Raw genomic sequence first — 27608 nt, 5'->3', positions numbered from 1 at the left:
CTATGCATTAAGATAAAAACGAAATTCCAAACTTCAATTCAATAAAATTAGTAGAGATCTGTTCTACTATTTATGTAAACATCTATTAAAAAAATCACAGATATGCAAGCTCGGTGGTCAATGTTTGCAATAATACATCAAGTAAGGTGATGCATGCTATCTCAGGGAATATGTACTAAAGCAGACCTACAACAAACACATTTAACTTGTGCACATTCAGCTTTACGCAGTGGACAATTTAAAACAAATAAATAAATAAATAAATGGGAGCAAAAAGGTGTGTGTGGTGGGGGAAACTCTTGCAATCCCACCTGCCAGAGTTAGTGAATGTTAGACATTTTTAAAAGGAACAGAATTTAGCTGATTTTTGGAATGTTGAAGGGAAGAGGCCTGTGGAAAAATACAAGCTAAGCTCTCTTACCAGGCCAGGGCCTCATTGGGATAGTTGTTGTTAAGTATGAGAAAAGGTGTTGATGGCCCATAACAGGGAAATCCTTGGGTCTGTGCCAACAGTGGATGCCAAAGTTAGAAGGGGAGCGAGCATGCAAAAGGGTGGGGATTGCTTGGCAAGGAGCTTATGGAAAGGGGAAGCAAGAAGTGGGGAGAACTCCATGGAGAGGGTGGAAGGGCAGACAACATTAGGAATGGCTGGAAACAAGCTGGGGCAGAGGCACAGAGATGGTGTTTAGAAAGCCTCTGAATGCAGTGCTGAGCTGCTGTGAAGAACAAGCTCCTCTTGAGATGCGAATGCTGTAAGCTAGGCACTCCTTCCATCTGCACCCAGGTTGTAAGTATGTATTAATAAACCATATTTCTTAAAGATGACACTCTCCACTGCGTCTTGATTCCCAACCGAAACACGACCCCAGGCCTGGAACCCCTTAGATTAATCTTGCTACCAATTGGCAGAGATTGTGGGTGGCGTGCAACCTTGGTAACAATATGATTTTGAAACCACATATTTGTTGCACACAATCTTATTATACATACAATCACCACAACTGTGGAAGATTCTATTACACACGTGGAACTTTAAATGGAAAACAAATTAAGCAGGCCTTTCTAAAATCTTTCTGTAGATTCAGAAAGTACAATATTGGAAAAAGTAAAATAAGGCTAGCTTCCTTTTAATTGGCCCCTTACTCCTGACCCTAAGAGCTTTATCCTCTTATTTTAAGCTTCATTTAAGGTAGGCAGTAGGGCCTGCATAAGGGACTACCAAGATCGGGGGGAAATGTCATTTTCTTGCCCTAGCACAAGTGCCCATATCCAATCTCTAATCAAAATCAAAAACAGCCACAAACTTGGTTACTTAATCTCTGTCATTCTTGTTTCATGAAAGACTGCTACATTAGTTGTGTAGTGAAATATTCCACTTGTGTCACAATAATTACATTCCAGGATATGAGCAGGCTGCACATTTATTCTGAACAGTCCATGTCCTCAATTTTAGCTGATCTTAGCCTCTTTCAGTGGCTACATTCTTGATCAGTGATACTGTTAGTTTCACTGAATTAGGTGGTTTGGGATTAGAATTTCCAATTTTTGTTACTGGCCGTGGTCATTTGTCTTTAATAAGAAGACTGAAAAGAGAAATGTAGGAGGTTAAGCTTTTCCCACTACTTAATCTCTTTGCTAATAAAAGCTACAGTTGCTTCATTTTCGCCTGCCCATGCTGCTGTCAGAGAATATGTCTAAACATGAATTTATATTAGTGAAAGTGTTATTTTGTTTCTTATGATGCATACATGTGGATTAAAGCTTGTTTCACCCAAGGATCAAGTACCTATAAATTGCCAAAACTAGTGTTCAAGTTCCCTTGAGCAAAACCCTATCAACACATATATCTTCTGAAGCTGTCGTATGTTGTCAGACCATTGGGCTATCTGGCCTAGTATTGTACAAAGCATGTTTGCTACTACTGAAGAATTGCTTGACTGAAACAAAAGTATGCATAATACCTCAGAGGCTGCATGGGGCCTTTGGACAGTATATTGCGGGGAAATTATATAGAAAGACCATTTCCAATTTCCTAAGAAGTTCTGTTTAGATGTTTGTCAGCTTTTAACTACACAACAATCTAGTCTCCAAAGGACATTCTTTCCATTTTATCACAATTTGAACTGCTTGTATCAAACTGATTTTTAAAGCACAATCAAATTTGTTCTTTAGTACTCAAACTTTCTTAATAAGCTATTTTGTGTACTCATTCATTCTCAGATTTTTTTCCAAATGGTTGATAAAATATTGTACAAATTATATATATTTAAAATATTGCATCCAGTCATCAATACTGGACACTGGCTTTTCCTAGAAAACTGTTATAAAAGTTGTTCAGAAAGTATAAAAAGGTAAAGGTAAAGGTACCCCTGCCCGTACGGGCCAGTCTTGACAGACTCTAGGGTTGTGCGCCCATCTCACTCTAGAGGCCGGGGGCCAGCGCTGTCCAGAGACACTTCCGGGTCACGTGGCCAGCGTGACAAAGCTGCATCTGGCGAGCCAGCGCAGCACACGGAAACGCCGTTTACCTTCCCGCTTGTAAGCGGTTCCTATTTATCTACTTGCACTCGGGGGTGCTTTCGAACTGCTAGGTTGGCAGGCTCAGAAAGTATGCTCATGCTTAAAGAATACATAAATACAAATTATCAAATAGTTTTTCATATTACACACAGAAAGACTTACCATTCTCACTGTCAGACTTGTTTTCATGCTCAGTATCAGTTAAAGTGAGGGCTGAGTTGGAACGGCTTGAGAGACAGGAACTGCGGCCTGATTTGACCCCCCTGCCCCAAAGTCTCATGGCATGCTCTGGAGACATCACTCCTTCATTTTCAGTATCAGCATCTGACCCTGCACTGATAGAGTAACCTCTGTGGGGGAGCCCCATTTCAGCACAAAATGCCAGTCCTCTTCGAGTTGCTGGTTCACATACTCCTAACTGCCTTAGGGTAAAATTCTGTCCTAATTAGGAAAGAAAAAGATAACAAAACATGAGAATCTTTTTGTTTTTTTTGTTTGTTAAAAAAAACAGAATCCTTAAAATAAACACACTAACTACACATTTTTCCCCAGGTATATCCCAAGGTCTTTTGTTAAGCGCTACATGAGCTATAGTCAACTATATCCTTTGATCTTTAGCAATCTGCAGTGACCCTTACATTCTCTGGTCTTAGCTATTCTTTGTCAACTACTTAAGCACATCAGGAGTTCTCTAAGGTAGAAAAGAAATATAGAATGGCCTGTAAATGAAGAAGAGCTGGTTCAGCATATAGGATTAGCTCTAACTGACAGCCCTTTTTACTTTATGAAAGTGCAAAAGCAATAACAAGTATGTGTCAGGATTATCTCTTTCTGTCCTAGATAAAGCCCTAAACAACAGGGTATTTTTCCATTCAGATGTCACCTGTCATTATAAGAAAAGTATGTTTCCCTTAAGAATAAAACATTCATTAAATTAGAATAAGGGCTTAGTTAGTTGATCTTTATTAACTCTTCCTGCTTTAGCTGAATGCCTGAAAGCAAATAAGTGCATTGCCTTTCCTGAAAAAGATCATGCAAGAATCTAGCAACATAATTATTACACAGATGTTTCTATACTTTCAATGTTTGGTTTGGTGGCTTTGTCAAATAAGACATATTTTACAAATTCGATCTGGTTTTCAGAGAATAGGGATCACTGTATTCTGTTTTGGAGGAACAGAATAGACACAAAACTGACTATTAATAGTTATGTAAATAAATAAGGTTTAATCAACTTGAGACATTTAAGAGCATTTAAAATGTGGCACTTAAAAGTTATTGGTTTAGTAAAAGCTATATTTTAAGCTTACTTTTATTACCTCAAATCCTCACATGTATTTGTGATATACAGACTACTGGCATGCTCATTCCAGCTATTTTTTTCCGGATGTTCTATATTATGAATCCTAGGAGCAACATCATCACACTGCTAAAATTGTAGGCTATGTGTAGCTCCCTTTAAAATTACAGTTATACTATATTTTAACAAACATGCACCCAAATGTGTATTCTATCAAAATTGTTTATATAACTTAGAAAAGTAAATAATCTACATCTGATATTTTAATTTTTCTTTTTACATAACTTGTTAAAAGACTTCCCAAAGTTTTATAACAAGCTCTCATTTAGTTGGTTTGTGGATATTTTTACAAGCTCTGACATAAAGTAGTCTTGCAATAGTAAAGATATTATATGGTTGTAGGGTACCCAAGACATGGCTTTTTCAGTGGTAGTATTAAGATTGTGGGATACACGATTCACAGAGATCTACCAAGACTCTTTTCTTACTTTTCAAGTGTCTACTGAAGGCCTGTTATTCTAACATGCTTTTAATGTTTGATCTTAGTACGACAATTTGCTGTTCATGCTTTTGATTTGGGGGTTTGTCTGCTTTTATTGTTGCTTTATTATTATTGCATATCATTTATTTCCATTTTTGGAAGCTGGTGATTTTGTTTTAAACAGAAAAGTTGACCATAAACAACAACTTTTTCAAAAGCTATTTTCTGGCTAGCTTTCTAGTGTTTTTCCTAGTTGTTATGAGGCTCTTAAATGTGAATGTAAATTTTAAAAAATGCAGAAGAAGAAGGAAAATATTCTGAAGAGGAACAAACAACAGCAGAATGAATGGTTCATGAAATGCAAAAGGAGTTAATGCCCCAGACCTTGACAGCTTTCAAGTGTGCCAGTTAATTCCTTATTGCTGTGGTCATATCAGTTGTGGCAATCAGTTTTATCCCAGTCAGAATTGTAAATGGATTCTGACTACGACACTCATAAATAATGAAAAACAGTTGCTGCAATTAGCTACAAATCAAATAGTACTTATCATTGAGATGTGAATAAATAACAGAACAAAAATGCATTGAGCAAGGAAAGGCAACTGTCACAGCAGTAAATAGCCATACTGGTGAGTAATTGTGTGAAGGCTATTAGGAAGGATGAATCAGTAAACAAGCAACTGTTTAAATAAGAATCACACTATGTCCCCTATCAAAGTTTGGGTAAAGGTTGACATTCTCTACACAATCACTGATAGGTACACATCATGAGCACAATGTAGCCATTGTCCAATACTCTTAAGTTTAGAACCAAGAATGTTTACATTTGAATATACCTAGGAGAGTGAAGTGCAAAGAGCTTCCAGATTTATTGCACAGCCTTAACTCAGTATCACAGCTTAAACTAAGAACGGAGAAATTGTAGTCTTAGGAAGTAAACCCTGAAGATATACCTTAATGTGAGAAAATCACTGTGGTCTACTCTTGCTGGAACATGTAGATTTCAATGCTCCCGTCCCATGTTAAAAAATAATAATGTCAGGGCCAAACACAGAGCCGAGCTGGGCATAGTTTCAGTGGCTGGCTCTTTCTCCTCCTGCCATGGAGGGGAAGGAAGGGAGAATAACCTTTGGTCAGCACCGGCAGCAGGAGAAGCCACACTGCTGCCAGGTTCAGCTCCGTTCCCTGGCTCCTCCGATGTCCTGATGCAGTATCACATGCACATCAGCCCCCACAACCTCCCCCACAAGTTGACGCCACTGCTGGCCACTGTGGGTATATATTACCACCAGGGGGGTTTCTGTCTGTAATAGCTACAGGGCAGGGGTACTCCACCATTTTAGAAATCAAAGGAACTGTTGTGAGCAGCAAAACAATACCTATTTGACAGAAGAAAAGCCAACAATGCTCAGAACCCCCACTCAAAACAGCCAAAACAACAATATACACCCCCAAACACAACACATTTTGTAAAAAAGAAATAAGTAACCCCCCTAACCAAACCCCAATTGGCAAAAGAATAATCAAAACTCATTTCAAAAAAAGAGGAGTAGCTGGGACCCTTAACAAGTGAAAGAGTTCTGAGGATGCTGTGATACCCCATAGGTGTCAAATCAGGAAGTCCAGCTATAGAAGAACCTGCTAAAAGTTCATAGCCAAAGGACCAACCAAACTCTAGATTCAGGACTGGTCACACTTTGATAAAGATTAATGTCAACAGGCTTTAATTTTAGCACCACCATGTTGGTGCTAAAATGGGTTTTGGTGCTGAACCCATTTTCTCCTCCCCATTTGCAAAATAACACTATGTTCTTCCCATGAACAATTCATATGGACAACCCTTCATCAATCACTTAAGGCCTTTCTTTGTGTGTCTCCATGAGAGGTACAGAAGGTGGCAACATGAGAATGGGCCTTTTCTGCAGTGGTCCCCATTTGTGGAATGTTTGCTCCAGGGAGGCTCGCCCGGCGCCTTCATTACATATCTTTAGACACCAGGCAAAAAAGTTTCTCTATAACCAGGACTTTAGCTGATTAACATTCTATGTCCTTTTAAATGTGTTTGTGGGAGGGCAGTTATTGGTTTTTGTTTTTATTCTATTATGTATTGTGTATTCTCAAAGATGCCTGCAAATGAGACATGAAGGCTGGCAACATCAACTCCACCATGTGGGAATCCCTTGCAGACAACCACAGTGGCCGGAGACAGACAGGTTGTGTATTCACAGCAGTGACCAGATGAGGAATGACCACTGGGAGAATGCAACAGCACAACTGGATATCTTCATCTGCCCCAGATGTAACAAAACATGTCTTTGCCATATCAGTCTATACAGCCACAGCAGGCACTGTAACTCTCCAAATGTTTGACTTCACCCCCAAGGCACACTCCTCTGTTGTCTCCTGAGACAGATGGATGCCAACCAGGTCTATATGTTAATGTTGTGAACTGCCCTATGATCGTCAGATGAAGGGCAGTATATGAATATAATAATAGTAATAATAAATGTATGCTGTGGCAAGTATGAAGTCATGAGATTAGCCCTATTTTAATCTTCCTGAGATGTGAGGTGAGTGTATTTCCCTTATTTTGATATCTACCAGGATGTTTTGAATTGGCTATCCAAATGAGTTTTTATCACTAAAAGAAGAGTGTCTTAAATTCAATTTCAGCTGACGTCTCATGGCAACTTATAAAGCCATGGTCCTGGAAAGGAATTATAGGGAGACTGAGGTGGCCTTTGAGGCGGCCTTCGTATGCAGAATGGGCAGAGCTGCCATCTCTTTTGTTCATACTTTGGCTGCTCTAGAACACACTGAAGTTATTATAAATGCTGATATGCTGGCATAAATAAGTATGGATTCACCTATTTTTCTTATATACACCTTAAAGAAAAGTCACCTTGAATCATAGTCATGAGACTCTGCCTTTAGTTTCTGACACTTCCTAAAAAGAAAACTACTAAGAAAAAAGCTTGCGACATGAATGTGGGCAGACCAATGTTAATCATTACACGAATAGTCATCTGGCCTTACATGATTACTATGAAAGGAATGAAACATGCAAAACTCTGAATCTAAATATGTTGGCAAAAGAGTGAAATTAAAAATAGGAAAGATGAAGCCAAGACCATTGGCACCAATCCACTATCACCTTCGGATGTAATCATGTTGATAATAATGCTTAGCACTTACAATGATAACACCATCAACCCAATAAGCTCATAGCACTTTACAAACATTAGCTGATTAAGACTCTCTGGTATCTTCATACTATATGAAAAGCTCCCATTTTAGAAATAAAGAAAATGAGTTAGGGAAGTCTGCCAATTGCTGAACAAGGTGTTAGTTGCAAAATAGTAACTCACATTTTGTCTCATGTATGCTTAGCCTTGAAAATGCTGTCTCCACAGCTCTAAAAAAAACCCCTCTCTAATTGAGAGTGAATATCCCTGACTGGTGTGTGTGTGTGTGTGTGTGTGTGTGTGTGTGAATGGGAGGCACCAAGTCCCCTGGAATCCTCTGTTTGCGGTGTGTTAGGCTTCTCTAATTTATGTAGATTACTCATAAAACTAAAATACTGTTCTGTCAGCCAGCCATCAGAGCAATATACAATAAATTCTCTCCTAGAACCCACTGTTTCTATAGATCTTCCTTGTATCAGCTATTGTTACAATCCTGTTTTCCATACATTACAACTGAATGGGGCAAAGCTTGGATTTTTCTGCATGATCAGTCATTTTAAACCCAATGAAATGATTTATTTCCAACAAATTTCCTTCTACAATTATGGTAGCCTTAGGCACCACAGTATTGCAATGTTAAACATTTCCACAGTGCTCCTTCCCTTTCCTATCCATGAGCCTTGTACAGGGACGCGGACTTATAAAAAATATTGGGGGGGCCCGGGAAAGCTCATGAATAATAAATAAGCTCATGAATATGCAAATAAAGTGGCGCCGCCTCCTCGTGAGCGAATAGGGGAGAGCGTGCTGCGCCTAGCCCCATGGAGTCGGCGCCTATGAGAGAGCCAGAGAGAGAGAGAGAGAGAGAGAGAGAGAGAGCGCAGCCAAGCCCCCTTCACCGCCTGCCCCCTCTCCCCTCCTCCCTAGGCGGCAGCTCCGCCATGACCACAAACGGCGGCGGCAGCAGCAGCAGCCGCGCGCGGCCCGGGCTCCCCTCGCCGGCCGCGGGAGCCAAGGCGCGCGATAATTTGCTTAAATTATGTCAGCGGCGCCCGGCAGAGCAGCCCTCTCAGCCACGGCAGCCCGGCTCTCCCAGCCCCCGGGGGCCGCCCTCCTCCCTCGCGCAACCGCAGCGTTCCCGCCCGGGGAGGCGGCGCCCCCAGGAGAGGCGGCAGCAGCAGCCGCGCGCGGCCCGGGCTCCCCTCGCCGGCCGCGGGAGCCAAGGCGCGCGATAATTTTTTTAATTATTGGGGGGGCGGAGCCCCCCCAATAAAATTTTTGAGGGGGCTCGGGCCCCCTCAGGCCCCATGGGGTCGGCGCCTATGGCCTTGTACTTGTACTTGTCCTTTCCCACTCAACCCACTTCTGCTGACATCAGCTTCCCTTACTCCCTTCCATGGTTCCTTTTCATTACCCCTTACTGTTGCAAGGAATGCGGGTGGCGCTGTGGGTGAAACCATAGAGCCTAGGGCTTGCTGATCAGAAGGTCGGCAGTTCAAATCCCTGCGATGGGGTGAGCTCCTATTGCTCTGCCCCAGCTCCTGCCAACCTAGCAGTTCGAAAGCACATCAAAGTGCAAGTAGAAAAAGGCAAACGGCGTTTCCGTGCGCTGCTCTGGTTCGCCAGAAGCGGCTTAGTCATGCTGGCCACATGACCTGGAAGCTGTACACGGGCTCCCTCGGCCAATAAAACGAGATGAGCGCCGCAACCCCAGAATCGTCCGCGACTGGACCTAATGATCAGGGGTCCCTTTACCTTTACTGTTGCATATTCTAATTACCGGTACTCCATCTTTTCCCTTTTTCATTTTTTCTCAGCGTAATTTTTACTGTTGAATTTAACCCTGCTAACGTTTTAACTTTATTTTGTCAGCTTTGGCCCAGTTCTCCAACCTGTTAAGGGTCGTTGTGTTGCTACCTCCTTTCTGCTTCTGTCTCATTACCTTTGGTTCCTTGGCGGCATCTGATCAGATTCTTTCTCTTGTTTTGTTCAGTCTTGCCTCTGTACTATAGCATGAGCTGCCTCATACAGCAGTAGCATAACATGTACCAAAGAGCTGGAAGCCCTCTCCTATCTTCTGCAACAGCAAAAATGCTGCCTTAGATGCCAGATAACTAGGATTATCATGTGCTAACACTAGCCGAAGGAAGTACGATATATAGATATGGAAAATATAACTGCAGAAGTTGCTTTAGCAATGTAAGCCTCCTAGAAAATTGCCCTTAAAAACAAAACCTCAAACTCTGTTTCTTTTTCAAATACTTATGTGCCTAACTCACAGGGGTGTACTGAGGATTAATTAGATTATGTTTCCAAAATGCTTTGAAGATGAAAAGCAGTCTAACCCACTTTTATCTTTCCCCCCCATTTTGTAAACTCTTTACAGCAGGAATAAGAAATTTGTTGGTATGCAGGCTGAAGGTGACAGCAGTCAGTTGGTTGTTACCAGAGTTATCCTACTAGCTACACAGTTCTAAAAAGCCCATACTTTTTAGTTTAAAAGAAAGCACCAATTCACCTCAGTCATGTTCATGTTTTCCTTATGACTTTAATTCAGATCACATAAACCTGCTTGGGTCTGTTTATACACGTTAATGTTAGGATTGCAAAGGGTAGTAGTGAGCCTTCAATAAACTGAATCAAACACACCACTGCACATTATGGAGTCTCTATTATTTTACATAGTATCTGAGGGCATCAAGGAATGGCTATGAAAAAGACAACTGAAAATGTATCCTGACAAGACTAAGGCAAGGATGACTGGCAGGCATTGTAACCTGGGGCTTTTGAAGACACCTGTCACAGTAAGTCCAGTTCCCTTGGTCATAATGCTTGGCAAATCAGGTTGCAGTGGTGATATGAACACATTCACAATCTATCTGGTGGGAAAGCTTTAAGACCTAGTTACTTTTATTAATGCCTTTCTTTACCTCAAAGGTAGATTAAAGCCTTTTAAGACTGTTGCAGAAACTGCATTTGGTAGAGAATTTACCCGATGTAAATTTTGCGAGGTTGGCACAAAAGGCAGGGTTTGCAGCACCAAATGGCACAAAACTAGAACAAAAGTTTGGCTTCAGTTGGGGGCGGAGGATGATGAATTTCGGGAATTGCTTTGGTGTTCCATGGTCTTTCCAGCAAAAAAAAAAAAAGTGACACATGGCATACCCTCATAACTGTAACTAAAATTCACAAAGGTTGCTTTCTTGAAAGTTTCATCAACATATAGAGATTGCTGCTGACTGTCCCACAGTTATGAAACTTCCTCAGAAGAGTTGCTCATCACAGCATTTGAGTATCTTCATAAAGTAAGGCCCTTCTGCTCTGGCTGGCATTTTGTGGTTTTGAATTAAACCAACGGAAGACAATTTTATTTTCCACTTTATTCTTTTTTCTGTTTCTTGCCAAATCTCCAGCCTTACAGTCAAAAAGCCTTTACGCCTGTAAGCCTAAGTGTTCTTACAAAGGAAGTAGGAATTCAAAAGGGCTTGCTTTCAAGTAGTGGTTGAGATCAGCCTATAAATCTTTAAAAGAAGGTGGGACATATACATTTGGTATGTAAGAATGATAAGACAGATTTGTTTAAGTGGTGTGTTTAAATACAGGCATTTAAAGTTTAAAAGAAAGAAAACCATGGTAATTTAAATCTTTTCATGCTGCAGTTGACATTTATAGCAACTGAATAAGATTAATCATATAGCTCTCCCGATGATTCATGTTGAGTAGCTAATATTTAAAAAGTAATAAACTTTGGATTCACATTAATTAAACACTGAAGTTCTGATTAATGTTTTTGATTTTTGCAGCCCTTAAAAAGACAGTCTTATAGTTCAGTGATTTTTTTTTAAAAAAATTATGATTTGGAACAGGGTAGGTAAAATACAGCAATGGAAGCAGATGATGGGCTTGTTTTCAAATACATGGCACTAGGTTTGCAGTTAGCTGTCCTGTAACCTCAATGTAAATTCTTTGAAAATTCAAATATTGGAATTATCATAAATATGCAAAATAAAATTGCATTAATGCAAATCAATTTGCATAATTTATCCTTGATAGCAGAACATTGTATTTACACACTTAGATAGTAGAAAGTAATTTACATTTCTTTATCATCATCACATCTATCTTTAAAACTTTTTGTAAAAAAATAAACAAGCTCGTATACACTACAAAAAGGAGCTTTAAGTAATGATTTCATAGTGCCAAATTTCCACCCAGAATCAGAAACTATACAAACAGAAGTTCATCAAGTTGCCTACTTCAGCTTTTATTAGACCGGCAGACAAGGTACTGTGGCACCTTGGATAGTTTAAAAAAAATAAAAATAAATCATACTACATTGTGTGATGTAGAGAAGTATTTAATTAGAATAGAAGAAGAGCCTTGCTGGCTCAGACCAAAGGCCTATTTCTTCTGGTGACCAACCAGCAGGAAGCCCAAAAGCAGGACCTAAATGCAACAGCTCCAACTGATTGTATATTAATGTAAAAATTATTACATTTACTTATTGCCATATCAGCGTACTTTGTTTCTTTGCAATATACCAAATGCAATCTCTATGTGAAGAAGACCCAGTGTAAAGAGGTTAATCTTCAAATGCTAGAATGATTTATACTTTTATGTTTATTAAAATATGCTCCTTGACCCTGTCATTATCTAAGCATGCCAAGGGTAATCTGAACTTTCTCAAAGCTACCAGTAGTAATCACAGCTGCTAAAACAGCAAGCATTAAAAGAAGCCAATAGGCCAGACCAAGTGCTTTTAAAAGACCAACAAATAAACTGGATAGACCCATATGCCACTATAGATAATACTCCACGAACTGCCATTTCACTCCAAGTTCAGCTGCCAAAACCCCATGTATACTGGCTGACTGGTAGCTAAAGGAATTATACACTTTTGTGAAGAACATGGTACAGTAAGAAAAAATAAGTACTACTCTCTACCATATTACACTAATACCCCTATTAATTCTTTAAGCACACATTATAATCCAGCATGACAAATGCACATACGGGTCTGATTAAGAAAAGCAATAGAAGATCTATAGATACATGGTTTTTCTGAACTTGCTCAAAACAGCAATCCACGCTGCATAGAAATATTCTTTTTAATTTCCTTTAATTTTGGGATGAGTAAAGGATTGTATAGTGTCAATAAACTGAAGCTCAATCTAGATAAAAGGATAGTTAGTAGGTGGTTATTTGAATAAAGAACAATCCTAGATAGGGTTGCACATTGTTGGCATCTGCTGAGAGATCCAGTGTTGTCACTGGTTGCCCAAGTGGCATGCATGGTAAGCTGTACCTTTCACCAGTTATGCAAAGATCGGTGTGCCTCCTGCAGCCTCTCCCGGACACAGATAGTATGGTCTGCTGTCCATGCCCTAATTATCTCTACACTGTACCACTGCAATGTGTTGTATAGGAGGGTGCCTTTGAAGATTTATCAGAAAGGTCAGTTCCCAACAAATGCAGCATCTGGTTTACTGTGACCAACTACAGAGAGCATCTATCACCAGTTGTTATAAAGCAATGATGATTTCCAGTTAAAATTCAAAATGCTGCACAGTTACCTATAGAGCTCTCCATGGTTTAGCACCAAACTAGAATACCTTGGGCAGGGAGGAGGGTAACATCATTGCACCTCCCCAGCTTTTCCCTTTTGGAGATGAGCTGGTGAGAAGATAACAAAATTATTTAAAATCTGGCTGCTGTGGCTTCTGTGGCCACTGAAAAAGCAGCAAAAACAGCACTAGCAACTACAAATAACAAAAGTTAGCTATTTATATTTTACTCTTAATTCTGATTTTCATATAATACTTGTTACATATTAAGTGTGACTCAGATTAGATGCATTAAAATGAATGAACATGACTAAGTTAGGCCCATTAATTTCTGCGCGTCTACTTTGAGTCAAATGTAGCCGAATGCTACCCATTGAACTTATGCGTATGTTTATCCAACTGTTTACTTTGTTGTATTTTGATCTATTTGATATTTGTAATTATTTGTTTTCAAATATCGTTCTGCATTTTGATTACTGTAATGCTTATTTTGAGATGCTTTAGACATTGGTAATCGTGGAAAAACAACATATAAATAAACTACACCAGCTGTCTGAAAGATTCCCTTTCACCACATGAACATGACCAAACTCTATACTCTTGGAAACCCTCACCAAGTCGCACCAACATTTCAGGTTGGTGGTTAGAGAAAGCATATTTTCAGCCGTGGTGTCTCTAATTTTGAATGCCCTGCCCAGAAAAGGCTTGCCTGGAAGCCCATTCTGATTTCTTCGTGATGCCAGCAAATATATTTTTTAATTTGTCCAGTTAATGTATTGTTTTGTACTTTCAACTGTATGCCACCTTGATAATTAATATACAACAGTAGCTCACAAATTTTCTTTAAAAATAAAATGCAACTATTTATAATTGCTTCTGAATACTAATTGCTGGAAATGAAATGATGGGAGAGTGTTATTGTGCTTGAATCCAGCTTGCTAGTTTCCCACAAGCATCTGGTTGGCCATTGTGAGAAGAGGATGCTGGTCTAGGTGGTCCACTGGCCTAATCTAGGAGCCCTTATATTCTTATATTAGTTTAAAATTAATGAATCAATAATTCAGTAAAATAATTCAAGGCAATTCCAATATTTACAGTGGACGCTCAGGTTGCGAACGTGATCCGTGCAGGATGCACGTTCACAACCTGCAGCATTCACAACCCGCAGCGGCACATCTGTGCATGAGCGGGTTGCGATTCGGAGTTTCTGTGCATGTGTGACCGCCAAAACCCGGAAGTAACCCGTTCTGGTATTTCCGGGTTTCGGCGGGTCCGTAACCCGAGAAAACACAACCTGAAGCGTCTGTAACCTGAGGTATGACTGTATATCCTTTGAAGAGGAAAGCTTAATTATACAAATTTAATTCTTATCCTTATTATAGAGAGAAGTGGTGCAAGTCCTTTTTCAAAAGCGTTTCTGACATTCTGCTCTGTCCTGATCAAGTTGCCTCTGGCTGACCAGAAAATAACGTGGATTAGCTGAACACCATCCAAGGGAATGGTGGTAATTTACTAGAACTTGCCATGCTTATATGCCTCCTGAAGTGAACAGAACTGCAGTATTGCAGATAGAGCCAGGCTACAATGGAAGCATCTGAAAGTACCCTCAGGTAATGCCACATCAATCCTAATTATAGTCTAAAATCATTTATCTAAAGGCCAGGAATATCCTGAAGAATGACAATTCTGTTGAAGCCGTCTTCCAACAGTCTAGTTATGCATTGCTTTATAAGACCAAAACCACTCAGTATTTCAACTGTTGTATGTCAGCAAATTACATCTGTATTGCCACAGGTTCCCTAGCCCTGGTTTATCCATACTGATTTATGACAGAACCTGAACCAAAGACGTTGAAGTTCATATTTCGGTAAATCTTCTGGGGAAAGTACTTCTGTAATAATGAAGCAGTCGCAAGGTGCTTTTTTTCCACAGCCTGTCAATGTTCCTGCTGTTGGGACCCACCTGTCTCAAGAGACAATGGAAGGTACTTCTAGGGGTAAAGTCAAACTGCTGCACTAACAGCACCAAAGTGACCTCCCTGGGGAGGAAGCCTGGGCAGTGTGTATGGAGGCTCTGGGCTGCCCAGACAAGAAGACACCCCCTTGGCCTTGCTGATGTGCTCCAAAGGAAAACAGAGCAATATATTTGGCACCAGCTTGGATGCAGGAGTTGCCAGAAGGAGGCTTACAAGGGACCATCCAACCGTCTTAGGGACTCCACTCTGGATAGCGCAGGACTTACTCCTTAGCCTTTCCTTCTCCCAAAGATATCCCACAAGGTAGCAGAGGTTTAGGATTAGAGTTTTCCTTCTCCTAGATGGGCTACCCTCACAGGTTGACGAGTCCCATTTGCTCATGCCTATATACATATGTTCCTGTAAAGGTGCTTACAGTAAATCTCACAAGTGGCAGTGTTAAAAATGAACTGGAAAAGACAGGAACTTTGTTTCCTTGGAACAGCTCCACAACAATATGGCAAGTCAAAATAGTTCTGCAGTTGTCCTACCAGCTGTGTGGGCTGGCAAGGAACCAAGGCTGAAGCCCGTGCTGCTTGTTGCTTTCAGGGACTGAGTACATTGCATTAGTATTTCTAACCCACAAAATAAGAATCTCACAAATGTTCCAACAAATGCCTTTGTTGTATTTGATTTGGAATATACATAGGAAAGAGGACATTCTCAGCAAACCTTAGAGATTAAATCAGAGTATTTTTTAAAGTAATGATCATGTCTAAATCCCCTGCCATTTGTTAAAGGAGTGTAAAGCAAATGCAATAGTATTATGAGAGAAATTTCAAACATTCCTGAACCATTTATAAGACTGACATTAAGGGATCACCTAAAGTATGAATTCTGCATACTGGTATACAAATGTATCTGTTAACTGCTTAAGAATAGTATGCCTACCTTGTCTGCTATACTCATCTGATTCCCGGTGGACCAAGTCTTTTACCCGGTTTCCATACAGCAATCTGGAGGAATCATGATCAAAAGCTTTCAAAGTTTCACTTGAGCTGTAGGACTTCTGTGTAGGAACTCTGCACTCATCGTTTTCTGTTGAAGAATTTGTGTAACGCCGTTCCTTGTCTCTTCTGCCCTTTGTCAGGGAGCAATAAGGTCTGCGTTCTTTCACATCCATGCTTCATTCCTTCTGTATGCACATCAGGCCAGATTACTTGAAATTCTGATCTACATTCAATTTAAGTCCACCTGTAAAAGGATTAAACAGATAATATATAATTTATATATTTGTATAATACTATACATGCATAATCAGGTATGTAAGTAACAGGAGCAAAACTACTAATCAAACGACATAAAGCTGACTTTTAGCTGTAACTGAACTGTGTTTGAGAGAGACCAACAAAAGGTAATTATTTAACAGGATGACTGATATCTTAGCTGAGAGATCTTGGCCAATAAAGAAAATTACAGCATGAAACCCACAATCCTAAACTAGGGAGTTATTCCCACTGAATAAGTACAACTTGTTTCCAAGTAAACACACATAGGTTTGTATTATCTGGGTATAATCTACCACAAATTGCTGGTATGCTCTCTTAATGCCAACAAGCGAATACATCAGGGGTGGGAAATGTTTTCTGGCCAGAACACCAGAACTTTATCTTCACCACCCCTTGCAGGCCAAAGTTGACAGGTGGGTGGCAATGCCCACCTATCAATCACCTGGCATCACAGTGATTTGTTGCAACTTTGAAAGCAAGCAGAGCACTTTCAAACAGCCCTTTGTAAACTTCCTCATGCAGGGAAGATTGTGTTTGAAAGCCTTGAGCAAGGTGTGCACCCACTGCACAACATTTGATAGGGGTATCTCACCCAAAAAACAATGAGGGGGCTGAAAGTGCCCTGGATCCTAGGAGGTGGCACCTATGCACAGAAACATATATGAATATAACAGAGAAAGCAATTATGTGAATTTTCACTCAACAGGTAGAAAGCAATTTCTATGACACAATAATAAATTATTGTAGATTTTAAAATTTATGAAATGGGTTTTGCACAAATGACTGTGCCACTATTTTGCCTTGAGGCATAAAAAACCCTCTGAGAACTTAAATACCTGATGGTAGCTCATGAACAGGGCTGCTATTTCTTGTAGTAACATGCCATTTCTCCCACCCACCTTTTGTCTTCAGGAGGCAGAACCTAATGATATCTTTTTCCTCAGTGCTCCTTTCAGTATTAGATATTTGAAATATGCCACTTAATTAAAATATAAAGCTTGAGCAATGGAATGTGCCAGTTCCTATGCAAAAGAATATTACACTGAAATACAGAATTCATCACTACGCAATATCAAGCTGTGCTTCTTTCCTGTCCAACAAAAGAAATCTAAAATTCCTTTCTTTCTGCTCACTTATTGCCTTCAGAGCATTTTGTTTCAAACAAATTAATCAGTCATCTCCCTTAATCTGATTTGGAGCATTTATTTAATTTGCAATCATATTGTGATTCAGAATTCTAAGAGGAACAGGTCTTTCATCATCTTGTCTTATCAAAACTATTCTAGAGGTCTGAAATGCTTTCCTGTATGAATCTCAAGTTTTATATATGAAATACATATTGTGAATACTGAAATCACCCTTCTAAGAATTTTGTTACACAAAAATAATTTTGTTACATTTCAAAACTAGTAAGAAGCAGCATTTTCTCTTCATGTTGGAAGGTATAGACCTCTTGCCCGAATGTCAACTCCTATGTATTAATACAAAAGTATTTCCAGTGCTTATCAGTGTACTACTCTGATAGAACATGTATGATATTTCTTTTTATCGAAAATGTGCACTGCTCCAGAAGGAATTGCACTGATACCAGGGGTTGAAAAGCCTGCCAACACCAGTATCTTTAATACAACTTCTATATTATTCCCATATTTTCGCCATCAGTGTCCATGTTTGTCCTGAATTTAATTGTTGAAAGTGGCCATCCTTCTCTGAGAAACAAGGTTTGTATTCCTGCTCCTTCCATCCATTATTATTTCAGCATCCCAGCTCACCTAGCTCCATTTCCAATAAGCTTCTTTCCTCATCAAAGCTCACTGCTGCTTCTAAATGTATCCATTCTAGGCTCTTTTCCCTTGCCATCCATTTTTCCAGTGCTACCCATATTTTGATCTTGCAGTAGGAAACTGAAGGTATGCAACCATACCTTTAAAAATCCTTTTAAAATCCTTTTAAAGGAAGAAGAAAGTATTTTGAAAGGGAGATATGTTGAGGCTACAATCAATAGAATCATTTCAAACCATTACACGTTTTCCCTTCTCAGATATCTTCCTTTCCCCTACAAAACAACGTAGGGGATGATGAGAGTAGTGGGTGGTATTTGGGAATTTTTCTTCCAAACAAGGAAGAAGGTGCCTGGAGCCCCCACCCATCCTGTTTCATATGGTTTAAATTAGAAGCTGATTATGTTCCTAGCATTGCTTAACATGTCTAATTTTTTTTTGGGGGGGGGGAGGCAAGTGTGTGACAGACAGAAGGACAAAAGCAAATCATGTGTAAAGGTAAAGGTACCCCTGACCGTTAGGCCCAGTCACAGACGACTCTGGGGTTGTGCACTCATCTCGCTCTATAGGCCGAGGGAGCCGCCGTTTGTCCGCAGCTTCCGGGTCATGTGGCCAGCATGACTAAGTCACTTCTGTTGAACCAGAGCAGTGCACAGAAATGCCATTTACCTTCCTGCCAGAGCAGTACCCATTTATCTACTTGCACTTTGGCGTGCTTTCGAACTGCTAGGTGGGCAGGAGCTGGCACTGAACAATGGGAGCTCACCCCATCACGAGAATTCAAACCGCCGACCTTCTGATCGGCAAGCCCTAGGCTCAGTAGTTTAGACCAAAGCGCCACCCGCGTCCCTAAATCATGTACAGTGGTACCTCGGGTTACAGGCGCTTCAGGTTACAAACTCTGCTAACCTAGAAATAGTACCTCGGGTTAAGAACTTTACTTCAGGATAAGAACAGAAATCGTGCTCCGGCGGCGCGGCGGCTGTGGGAGGTCCCATTAGTGGTACCTCAGGTTAAGAACAGTTTCAGGTTAAGAATGGACCTCCAGAATGAATTGAGTTGTTAACCCGAGGTACCACTGTATACCTGTATGTAAATTAATAATTCACAGAATTACTCTGTAGAAAATTTGCCCCTGAAAAAGAAAACCAACCAAGTGCTTTTCCATATGGAAAGACAAACATTCAATATATATTTAGAAAGGCAGGCAGTCTGATAGTAAAAAGCTTTCTGCAGTGTACTACAGTACAAACACTCCTCTAGAAAGCTGCAAAAGAGGAGTTGAACTACAAAGCATGAATTTCTGCTAAATTTAGAAGGGTATTTAATGTTGAAACTTAGAGATTGTCAATCAGCAAAGGAGGTCAAGAAAAATAAAATGTGCTTCTGGTGTTTTAGTGTGGAGTTTCTTGAAACTGTTGGCTTTAAAAAAATACTTTCAATACCACAATGCTGTCTCATTATTGCATGACATTTTCACCTTGTCATACTATGAACTTCTTCAAATTGAAGGCCCTTTTTCTCCGATCAAGAAATCAAAGTAGCTTCTCTACAGAGCAAACCAATGACAAATAACATGCAACTTTTAGAACTGAGGTTATAACTTTATGATCATTTTTTATGCCAAAAAGTACCTGAAAGGTAAGTGAATTTAAGTGCCAACAAACTTTGGTCAAACTTTAGTATGTTTTCATTTTCTTTCTTATCTCTATCATAAGGAGCATGTTCTAATGGGAGTTACCAAAATGCTTTGGCTATCTTCATAAGATAAGTGAAACCCCCCAACAAAATTGCATAAGTAACAATTTCAACAATTTAAATCATTTTTTAAAAACATGACATTAAAATACTTCATTACAGATTTTTCCTATCTATTGCTCTCACATGCAAAGAAGTGTAAAGATTACTAAACAGGTTCTACACAATTAATGAAATAACAGCACAACATAAATTGTTTGGTAGTTATTTTCATTTATCTTTGTAGTTTTAACTGTATTTTGAAACAATGTATGATGTTTCTTTTTATATTGTAAGCCATCTAGGAAATATTATTGGTAGGTATTATTGATAGCTCTTGATAGGAACTCAGTTCCGGCACCTCTCTGGTGGGCGCCATTGCCAGTATGAGAGAACAAGGGAAGTGTTTGTGGAAAGTTCCAGCACCTCTTTTTATAGAAAAATAGCAGTGATTAAAATAGCCAGGTGAATGATGCTCTATGAAATGCTTAATTCAGAATAATATTTCTGAAGATTAAATGATTCCTCTATAGTCATGACCTGAGGGGACCATTTAATACACATGAATACTATGTCAGAGGATGTTTCTTCAGCTTTTTTTAAATTCTTTTTTTAACACACACACAAAGACACACATACCTATCTTTTTATCAACTGTGTGAACTTCTATATCTAGCTGGGAACTATACATGCTTAGGAGTAGGCTTCTGCACATATATCTGGAACTGCAATCACAGTGACAGAACAAGATGAGACTGCACATGTGGAGTCATTTCAGAGATTAAAATTCCATGCATATTCAATTTACAATGCATAATAAAATAGTAATGGGCCAAAATGGGTCAATAACTGAAAATGTGTTGTTGTTTTTTAAAAGTTAACAAAAATGATGTTTATTTTCTTTATACTTTTATGTCACACGTTTCTTCCATCATGGAACGCAAGGTGGTGTACGTGTGGTTCCCATCGGTCCTCCGACCTAGACATTGACCAGCTATGGACCTGCTCCATAGTAAGAATATGTAAATATATAGGAATATGCAAGTATTCAACCACTGGACTTTCACCACCCAAAATATTGAAAGATACTTAAAACTTTCATTATACTAAATTAGGAAGAAGTCTGATTGCTCTGCTCCTAACCCCAAGCACAACCAAGCTTTAAAAGGTAAGGTAACTCCAGTAACTATATTAATGGTTAAATACAAAGTTTCAGATCTCTTTAGAAACCTCAGTCTATTTTTTTTCTACAGCTCTATTTACTGATATAGAGTTTGCCTATAATTAAAGTATATTAGAGGTAAGAAAAGGAGATGAAAATAGGGGATTTAATGGTTGGCTGTCAAAGAGGGGAAAATAACAATACTGTACTATATTGGTTCCACAGAGCTGCAAACATATATTATTATAACATGTATTTGAATTGTTGCTATGTAGATTAGGCTTTGGGGTCATGTTACAGAGTGTTAACTGCAATATCCAGCTAAGTTTTTAGCATGCCTGCAGGCCTTTTAAACTTCTATGGAAAATTACAGCATTCACTTCAGAACAGTAGTTTCACCCACCAAGTTCCCTTAAGGATTATTATGGTTTGGCAACATGATGCCAGTTCCAGCTAATGCATATAATGCCCTCATCATCCTTCATATGCTTTGTATGTCCTCTGTAGGTTGTGTAGTTCTAAGAGAAAACATTTGGTTTAGATTCTTTTTTATTTTAAAAAAAAACAGCTAAATTTGAAAGGCAATAGCTAACAATACTGTATGGACATTCTGCCTTAAAAAAACACAACCACACACACAGAGAAAAGTAAAATCTACAGTAAATCACAATTACAAATTCAAAATTGATGTTAATAACCATGCATCATATGGATAAAATCAACAGTGATTATAGTAATAGTTCACAAACTGGAGTAGGTTTCACAAGGGAAATTGGAGCAGAATGGATAACTGGCAGGTGGGATCTAAAATCTTTTGTAACGAAGAATAAGCAATTAGCATATCCTTTAATATATGATGTTGCTGACTTGTAAGAGCACCAAACCAGCACCTCTTTCCAAGCACTTATATAGGATGCTATTATCTCCTTCATATCTTCTGTTCACTAACAGTGGCTGAGATCAGTTTGATATCTCTCTTGTCTTCCAAAAACATCTTGTTTCTAGAACTTTTCACTCCGTCCTAGGTTTACAAAAGCCTTAATTCCTTAAATATCTCTCAGCACCCCCGTTCATGATTTCAGTTTGTCTAATGACAAGGATTAATGCTACATAGATAAACCATCCATTTTCCTTTTACATTTTGATAGGGAAAACTACGAAGAAAAAGAAGGAACAGAAGTCATGAATGAATGAATGAATCTTTATTTGTGTCAGCCATCAGCCATAGCAATAAAACAACAATATGATATACAGTGGACCCTCGGTGTTATGTATTGAAGTTCTCACCCTGGCCACCAGGAGTATCATGTATATAGTTTTCACTCAGGTCCACGTCAGTTACTTTAGGCGGGAAACCCTGGGTTGTTGTTGCTACAATGTTGATAGCCGGCTGCCTATAAAAGCAGGCCGGCTGAGCTGTTTGCTGTTCAGTTCTGTTCCAGCTTACAAATAAAGAGCTGCTTTGGAGAAATCGCTGTGTCGTCTGCTATGTCTACCCACTATCTAACACTCAGGCTACGTTACCTTCGGGTAACATAATCCTCGGGTTGTGAAACTGGCAACCCTGTTTCGACGTGCACGCATGCGCAGAAGCGCTCAATTGCACTGCACACGTGCACAGAAGGGCACCTCCAGTTACAAAGTTTTCAGGATGCGGCCGGGCCTGCGGAACAGATCCCGTTCATAACCGGAGGTACCACTGTCAAATAACAGAAATAAAAACTCAATTATATAAAATACATTTTAGGGTTTTGAATGATTTCCCCCCCCCCCCCTGGCCACAGCTATGAACGTATTACATTGCTAGTGCTTAAACTTCAGGTGTTCTCTAGTTATCTTTTAAACAAAAAACAAAAAGAGAGATTAAAATCAAAATAAACACATAAACAACAAAATATTGGTTGGTCGGAGCAATAATTTAAAACAAAAAACAACTGTATAAGATCACTTTTCCAAAACTGAGAGGGCAGGTGATCTCAACACCGGATAATCCTTTTAATCAAACTCCCTATTAAAAAGTGAATGTAATGTAAACACATCACAAGGCAACTTGCTTATTTCAGGCTGTTCTGCTCATGGAATTTCTTTGCTACTGCAGGAATCTGTTCTAAATATAGTGATAAATGTCATGTCTCTGCTCACTTGTGTAATAATGTATTAAGCCACTGATCAGTTCCAACATTCATTTTGAAATTGAAAAGCTTTTTTAAAAGCAACAGAAACAGATACTGTAAATTTATACAGATAAATTACTGACAGATGAATATTGACAACTTCAAAATGTATTTGAGCAAATAATGAGCAAAATATATTGGAACAGAACTTTGTGGTGTGTATTTATGCTGCTCTGTTGCCAGTCTCTTCCTGCTTTATATAGGAAGAGATCTATAAAACTTTAAAGTGGTAAATTAAGTAATCAGAAGTCAAAATAGTCTTAGGAACAGAAGTATACAAGACAGTGCATTGTCTATTTTTAAAAGAAGACATAATATTGCATACCATTAGTCTTTTAAGCTTATTCTTTTGTGAATTTATTAATTATTAAGCAATAACCTCCTGGATATTATATATATATATATATATATATATATATATATATATATATATATTAACATTCTCTCAACAACAGACTATATTTTCACATATAAAAAGAGGCAAATAATAAACCAGTACAACTATGCTAACATGAAAAGCTTAAATAAAAACTGGAGTTTTACATGGTGGCACGGGAATTAAGAACTGGCCAGTTCCACAAAAAAAGGACACAATTCACATAACTAATCAGCCATAAAACCTATTACAAATAAACACAAGAAAAATTCAAAACACATAGAAGAGTGATGGAATTTCCACTTCAGTGACTGATAAAGTGAGATATGTCAGAAATCAACTGAGCTGGAAAAATGATGCTCTGAAGAGGTGCTTAAGATGATCTGTAGCTATGGTCTACCATTAGTCAAACTGATGACTCTTAATACATGGATATTTCAGGTCATCATATCTAGAATCTTAAATATCAGAAGACGGTCTTCATGTACAAAATAGCCAAGTATGATTCTGAAGTCGGTATTCTGAATAAAGAAGCCCTGTCACAAGACCAAAGCAAAAACTCTCTCCAAGCCATCAACAACCCCTATATTTTAAGATTAATCAAATACAAAATAGCACATGATCTGTTTTCTCTTATTTTCCAGTGCTGCAAAATGCACAGGTGGCTAGGGTGTAAAGCTGTTCACCAAATGGGCTTGATCTTTAACAAGTACTGTACTAAATTTCACAGAAGGCTTGCTGGCACTCAGAATAGGTATCCCTTCTTCTCCTACCTCTCCCCCCACTTACCCTTTTGAGTCAGAGGAACAGAGAAAGTCAGCAGAGGGGACTCCACAGGAACTGATGGAACAAGATTCTTTGGGCCTTGGGCTACTAGCTTCATAATCCCCACTGAGAACTTTATTTACTGAAGGTATTTACATACACCTTCAGAATTTCTAAACAGTGTACATAAAAAAATCATGCAGAAAACATACAGAGAAGAATAATTAATCATAAAAACAGAAATCTTCCTTAAATTGTTTGCTGAAATAAGAATTTGCCATGCACCTGACATTCAGCAAGGAGGGTGACCGTCTAAGTTAGTTTATATCTTTTCATTGCTTTATAACATTTCCTTCTTGAGGAAAATTATTCTAATGACATCAAATATCTATCCTTCATGAAAAAGCAAAATTTATTGGGGTCTTTGGAGGACCCACAGCTTGTCTCCTTTCCTAGACCTAATTAAGTGGGCCTTCAACCAGGGGGAGGAATATGCTGCCTTGAGTTCTGTCAGGGAAAAAGGCAGGGTATAAATAACATAATCATCATCAGGTGCACTTGGCTTGTCTCAACTTTGAACAAAATTCAGTTTGCCTTGTAAGGAGAAGATAACTTAAACCACAATCCCACTACCACACTAAGCAAAGCCTTGGTTTGGTTGCTACAACACACTGAGCTAAAAGAATGTAAATAAATTTGTAGACATTTATATCTATATTAAGAATTTATAGAAATCACATTTTTCTAATAGAAAAGGTTGCATGCAGGTTAATTTCAAAACATCAGCTGTCCTAGAAAATGTAGCTGTTGTTGGCATCTGTCTGTCTTGCAAGACAATGAAGTATGCCTCTGAGGGTGAGCGCATGCCTGGGCAGTGTGTATGGAGGTCCTGGGCTGCCCAGATGACCCACCCACCCCGGCCAGCGTCGCTGATGTGGTCCAAAGGAAAGCAGAGAGCAATACGTTTGGCACCAGCTAGGCTGCAGGAGTTGCCGGAAGGAGACATACAAGACAAGACACCATCCAACTGTCTTAGGGACTCCACTCTGGATTTGTGTAGGGTCACTCCTTAGCAGTGACTTCTACTGAATATATCCTGCAAGGCAACTGAGGTTTATGATCAGAGTCTTCCTTCTCCTAGATGAGCTGCTTTCCCAGGTTGATGAGCCCCATCTGCCCCTCACTTCCCTCTACAGCATGGGCAGAAACTGCCTTCTTGACCATTGGACTCACTATTGGTCTCGTCTGCTCAATCCACCACAGCTTGTCTGTCATTTAGGGGAAGTCTCTAACTCATTGAGGGTTTGAGACCCATTGGTTACCCTCACTTGATTAGTCAGCCAGTCAAATACGTTCAATGTGAGGCTGCTGTCACATGCTGACAGCTTCTAGGAGCCACAGGTGAGAACTGAGTGCAGGGTGGGGACCAAAGGTGGACAGACTACCCCAGAAAGAGCACATGTCTCCCACCGCAGGTACTACCCTTTCCTTAACACCCCATACACACGATAAAATGTAGTAAATATTAATTAATCCAGCATATACATAAGACTGAGTACTTATCTGTTCAGTTCAGCACCTACAAATTCAAATACTAGATTTTCTTATATCTTTTCTTTAAATAAACATTATATTTAATGAATATAGCCATTACAAGTGCCATAAAAAATCTAAATTATCATAGATTTTCTTGTATTGCTTCAAAGCGATTTCACTTCAAAAGGGTACTTCAGAAAATTATGAAGCTGTTGAGAAAGCTTCAGTATGCAAACCAGTAACCATCAACAAACCATGCAAAACCACAGGGATGGATGGTAAGCATCATAATCATTCACAAATATTCACCAACTTTTAGTGGTCTCCACCATTTGAAGGGTTATAATTTTGAGAATTATTCTGTAAAATGCTTTCTTATAGAAACCAATTGTGAACTAATTTGTTTGGAAACACCAGCAGCAGCCTAGCAAATAACAGAACAGGGATTTCTGTAAGAGACGGACTGAGAAGAGCAACATGCGGGAAGACATTAAGAACTGATCATTTGATTTGACATTGGGGGATTATTTGATAATAGTTTGGGGTGGATTGGAAGGGATTTAGTCAAGAGGATTTGATTGCTAGGTTATTGTGGTATATTTTTGTGGAGAGTGAAAATGAAATCTGACTTCGATTTTAACAAGAGAGATTTGTCTAAGGACAGTATCTTTTTGCTTAAAGAAAAGGAAGAACTGACAGCGAGAGGCAGGATTGCTTGAGAAGCAGCAGTGAAATGACTCATTTGAGTGAAAGAGAATCGCATTCATGAGGGTTGAAAGGAATATGTGGGACGAAATGCAGGTAGGAATGGTGGTGAAGGAGAAAGATGTTGAAATGCTATAGCCAAACAAAGGAAATGAAACAATACAAATGAAAGGGGAACAATTACTGTTCACTATAGAATAATAAAAGTGGAGGAATGTGAACAATAAAACAGAAAGCTTACAACTATACCAGCAAATATAACAATGAAACAAAAACACAAAGCTAAGGTAGATCAAAAGACCTATCTTTATTTCAGCTCACAAAAGCACTTATTCCTTGGTGAATTTATTTATAGATTTATTTAATTTTAAAAAACGTATACCACTGTGAGAGCAGGATGCTGGACCAGCTGTGACTCCTGCATTGCAGGCAGTTGGACTAATGACCCTTGGGGTCCCTTCCAACTCTACAATTCTATGATTCTATGCATCTGGAATATTTACTACAATGTGTAATCTACTGGACATGTAAGAAATGCTAAATATTTTTGCTGCAATTCTGCCCATGTGGCTTATTCTAACTTTAATAGTTAACCAGGATATCAAACCACATATTTGTACGTAAATGTGGTTTACTCAACAGTGCAAGCAGTACACTTTCTTTCTTTTCTTCTCCTCAGTGCAGGAGGAATAGGATCGCTGAAACCTTCTTTCCTTTTGCATAAACCATAGTTACATACAAACCTGAACCTCCCTTTTTACCAATAAACACACATTGTGGTTAATCTACTCTAAGCCAATGTAATCCTGCTGCTCAAAAATATTCTACATGCCTAGATGCTCTGCAACATTAGTAGTCTGAACAGGAGGTTATGATATCTATACTGTATAACAAAACTCCCTCAGGTGAGTAACTCGTGATAGGGGTTGCTTAATCCTTTTCCTACACACTTATTCTGCCTTGCATATGCCAAACACACATATACATACACACCCCAGGTTGTCTAATTATGTTTACCCAGCCAGCTCCTAAAAAAAATAAAAAATAAAATGGAACCTTTTAGGCCCTTATCAAATAAG

The 27608-nt window shown here is 39.1% G+C and overlaps 1 protein-coding gene and 3 long non-coding RNA genes across 25 annotated transcripts in view; 3 read left to right on the top strand and 1 right to left on the bottom strand.

The window, feature by feature from the left end:
* LOC144328888 (uncharacterized) overlaps positions 1–6719 on the top strand; it is a 63894-nt gene extending 57175 nt beyond the window's left edge. For both annotated transcript variants that reach the window (XR_013394246.1, XR_013394247.1), the window contains one exon: positions 6425–6719. This is a non-coding gene — a long non-coding RNA (uncharacterized LOC144328888). The remainder of the gene's footprint in view (positions 1–6424) is intronic.
* Positions 1–27608, bottom strand: part of TENM3 (teneurin transmembrane protein 3) — a 1264183-nt gene that overhangs the window by 293834 nt on the left and 942741 nt on the right. For 16 of the 21 annotated variants that reach the window (XM_077934193.1, XM_077934194.1, XM_077934191.1 and 13 more), the window contains 2 exons: positions 15956–16258; positions 2683–2961 (listed from right to left, as the gene is read on the bottom strand). In XM_077934193.1, coding sequence (XP_077790319.1) covers positions 2683–2961; positions 15956–16187 — 511 coding nt within the window. In that variant the 5' untranslated portion in view covers positions 16188–16258. The remainder of the gene's footprint in view (positions 1–2682; positions 2962–15955; positions 16259–27608) is intronic. The other 5 variants (XM_077934202.1, XM_077934207.1, XM_077934208.1 and 2 more) reach the window with 1 other exon arrangement.
* Positions 10073–18709, top strand: LOC144328890 (uncharacterized). Its single transcript, XR_013394250.1, has 3 exons — positions 10073–10290; positions 14433–14660; positions 17956–18709. It is a non-coding gene; the product is annotated as an uncharacterized LOC144328890 (long non-coding RNA).
* LOC144328889 (uncharacterized) lies at positions 20768–22444 on the top strand. The gene is made up of 2 exons (XR_013394249.1): positions 20768–20979; positions 22122–22444. It is a non-coding gene; the product is annotated as an uncharacterized LOC144328889 (long non-coding RNA).

The sequence above is a fragment of the Podarcis muralis genome, chromosome 9 (assembly GCF_964188315.1).
Source record: "Podarcis muralis chromosome 9, rPodMur119.hap1.1, whole genome shotgun sequence".
NCBI lineage: Eukaryota > Metazoa > Chordata > Lepidosauria > Squamata > Lacertidae > Podarcis > Podarcis muralis.
The sequence above is the reverse complement of the archived record's forward strand: the minus strand, read 5'-3'. Positions and strand labels throughout refer to the sequence as shown.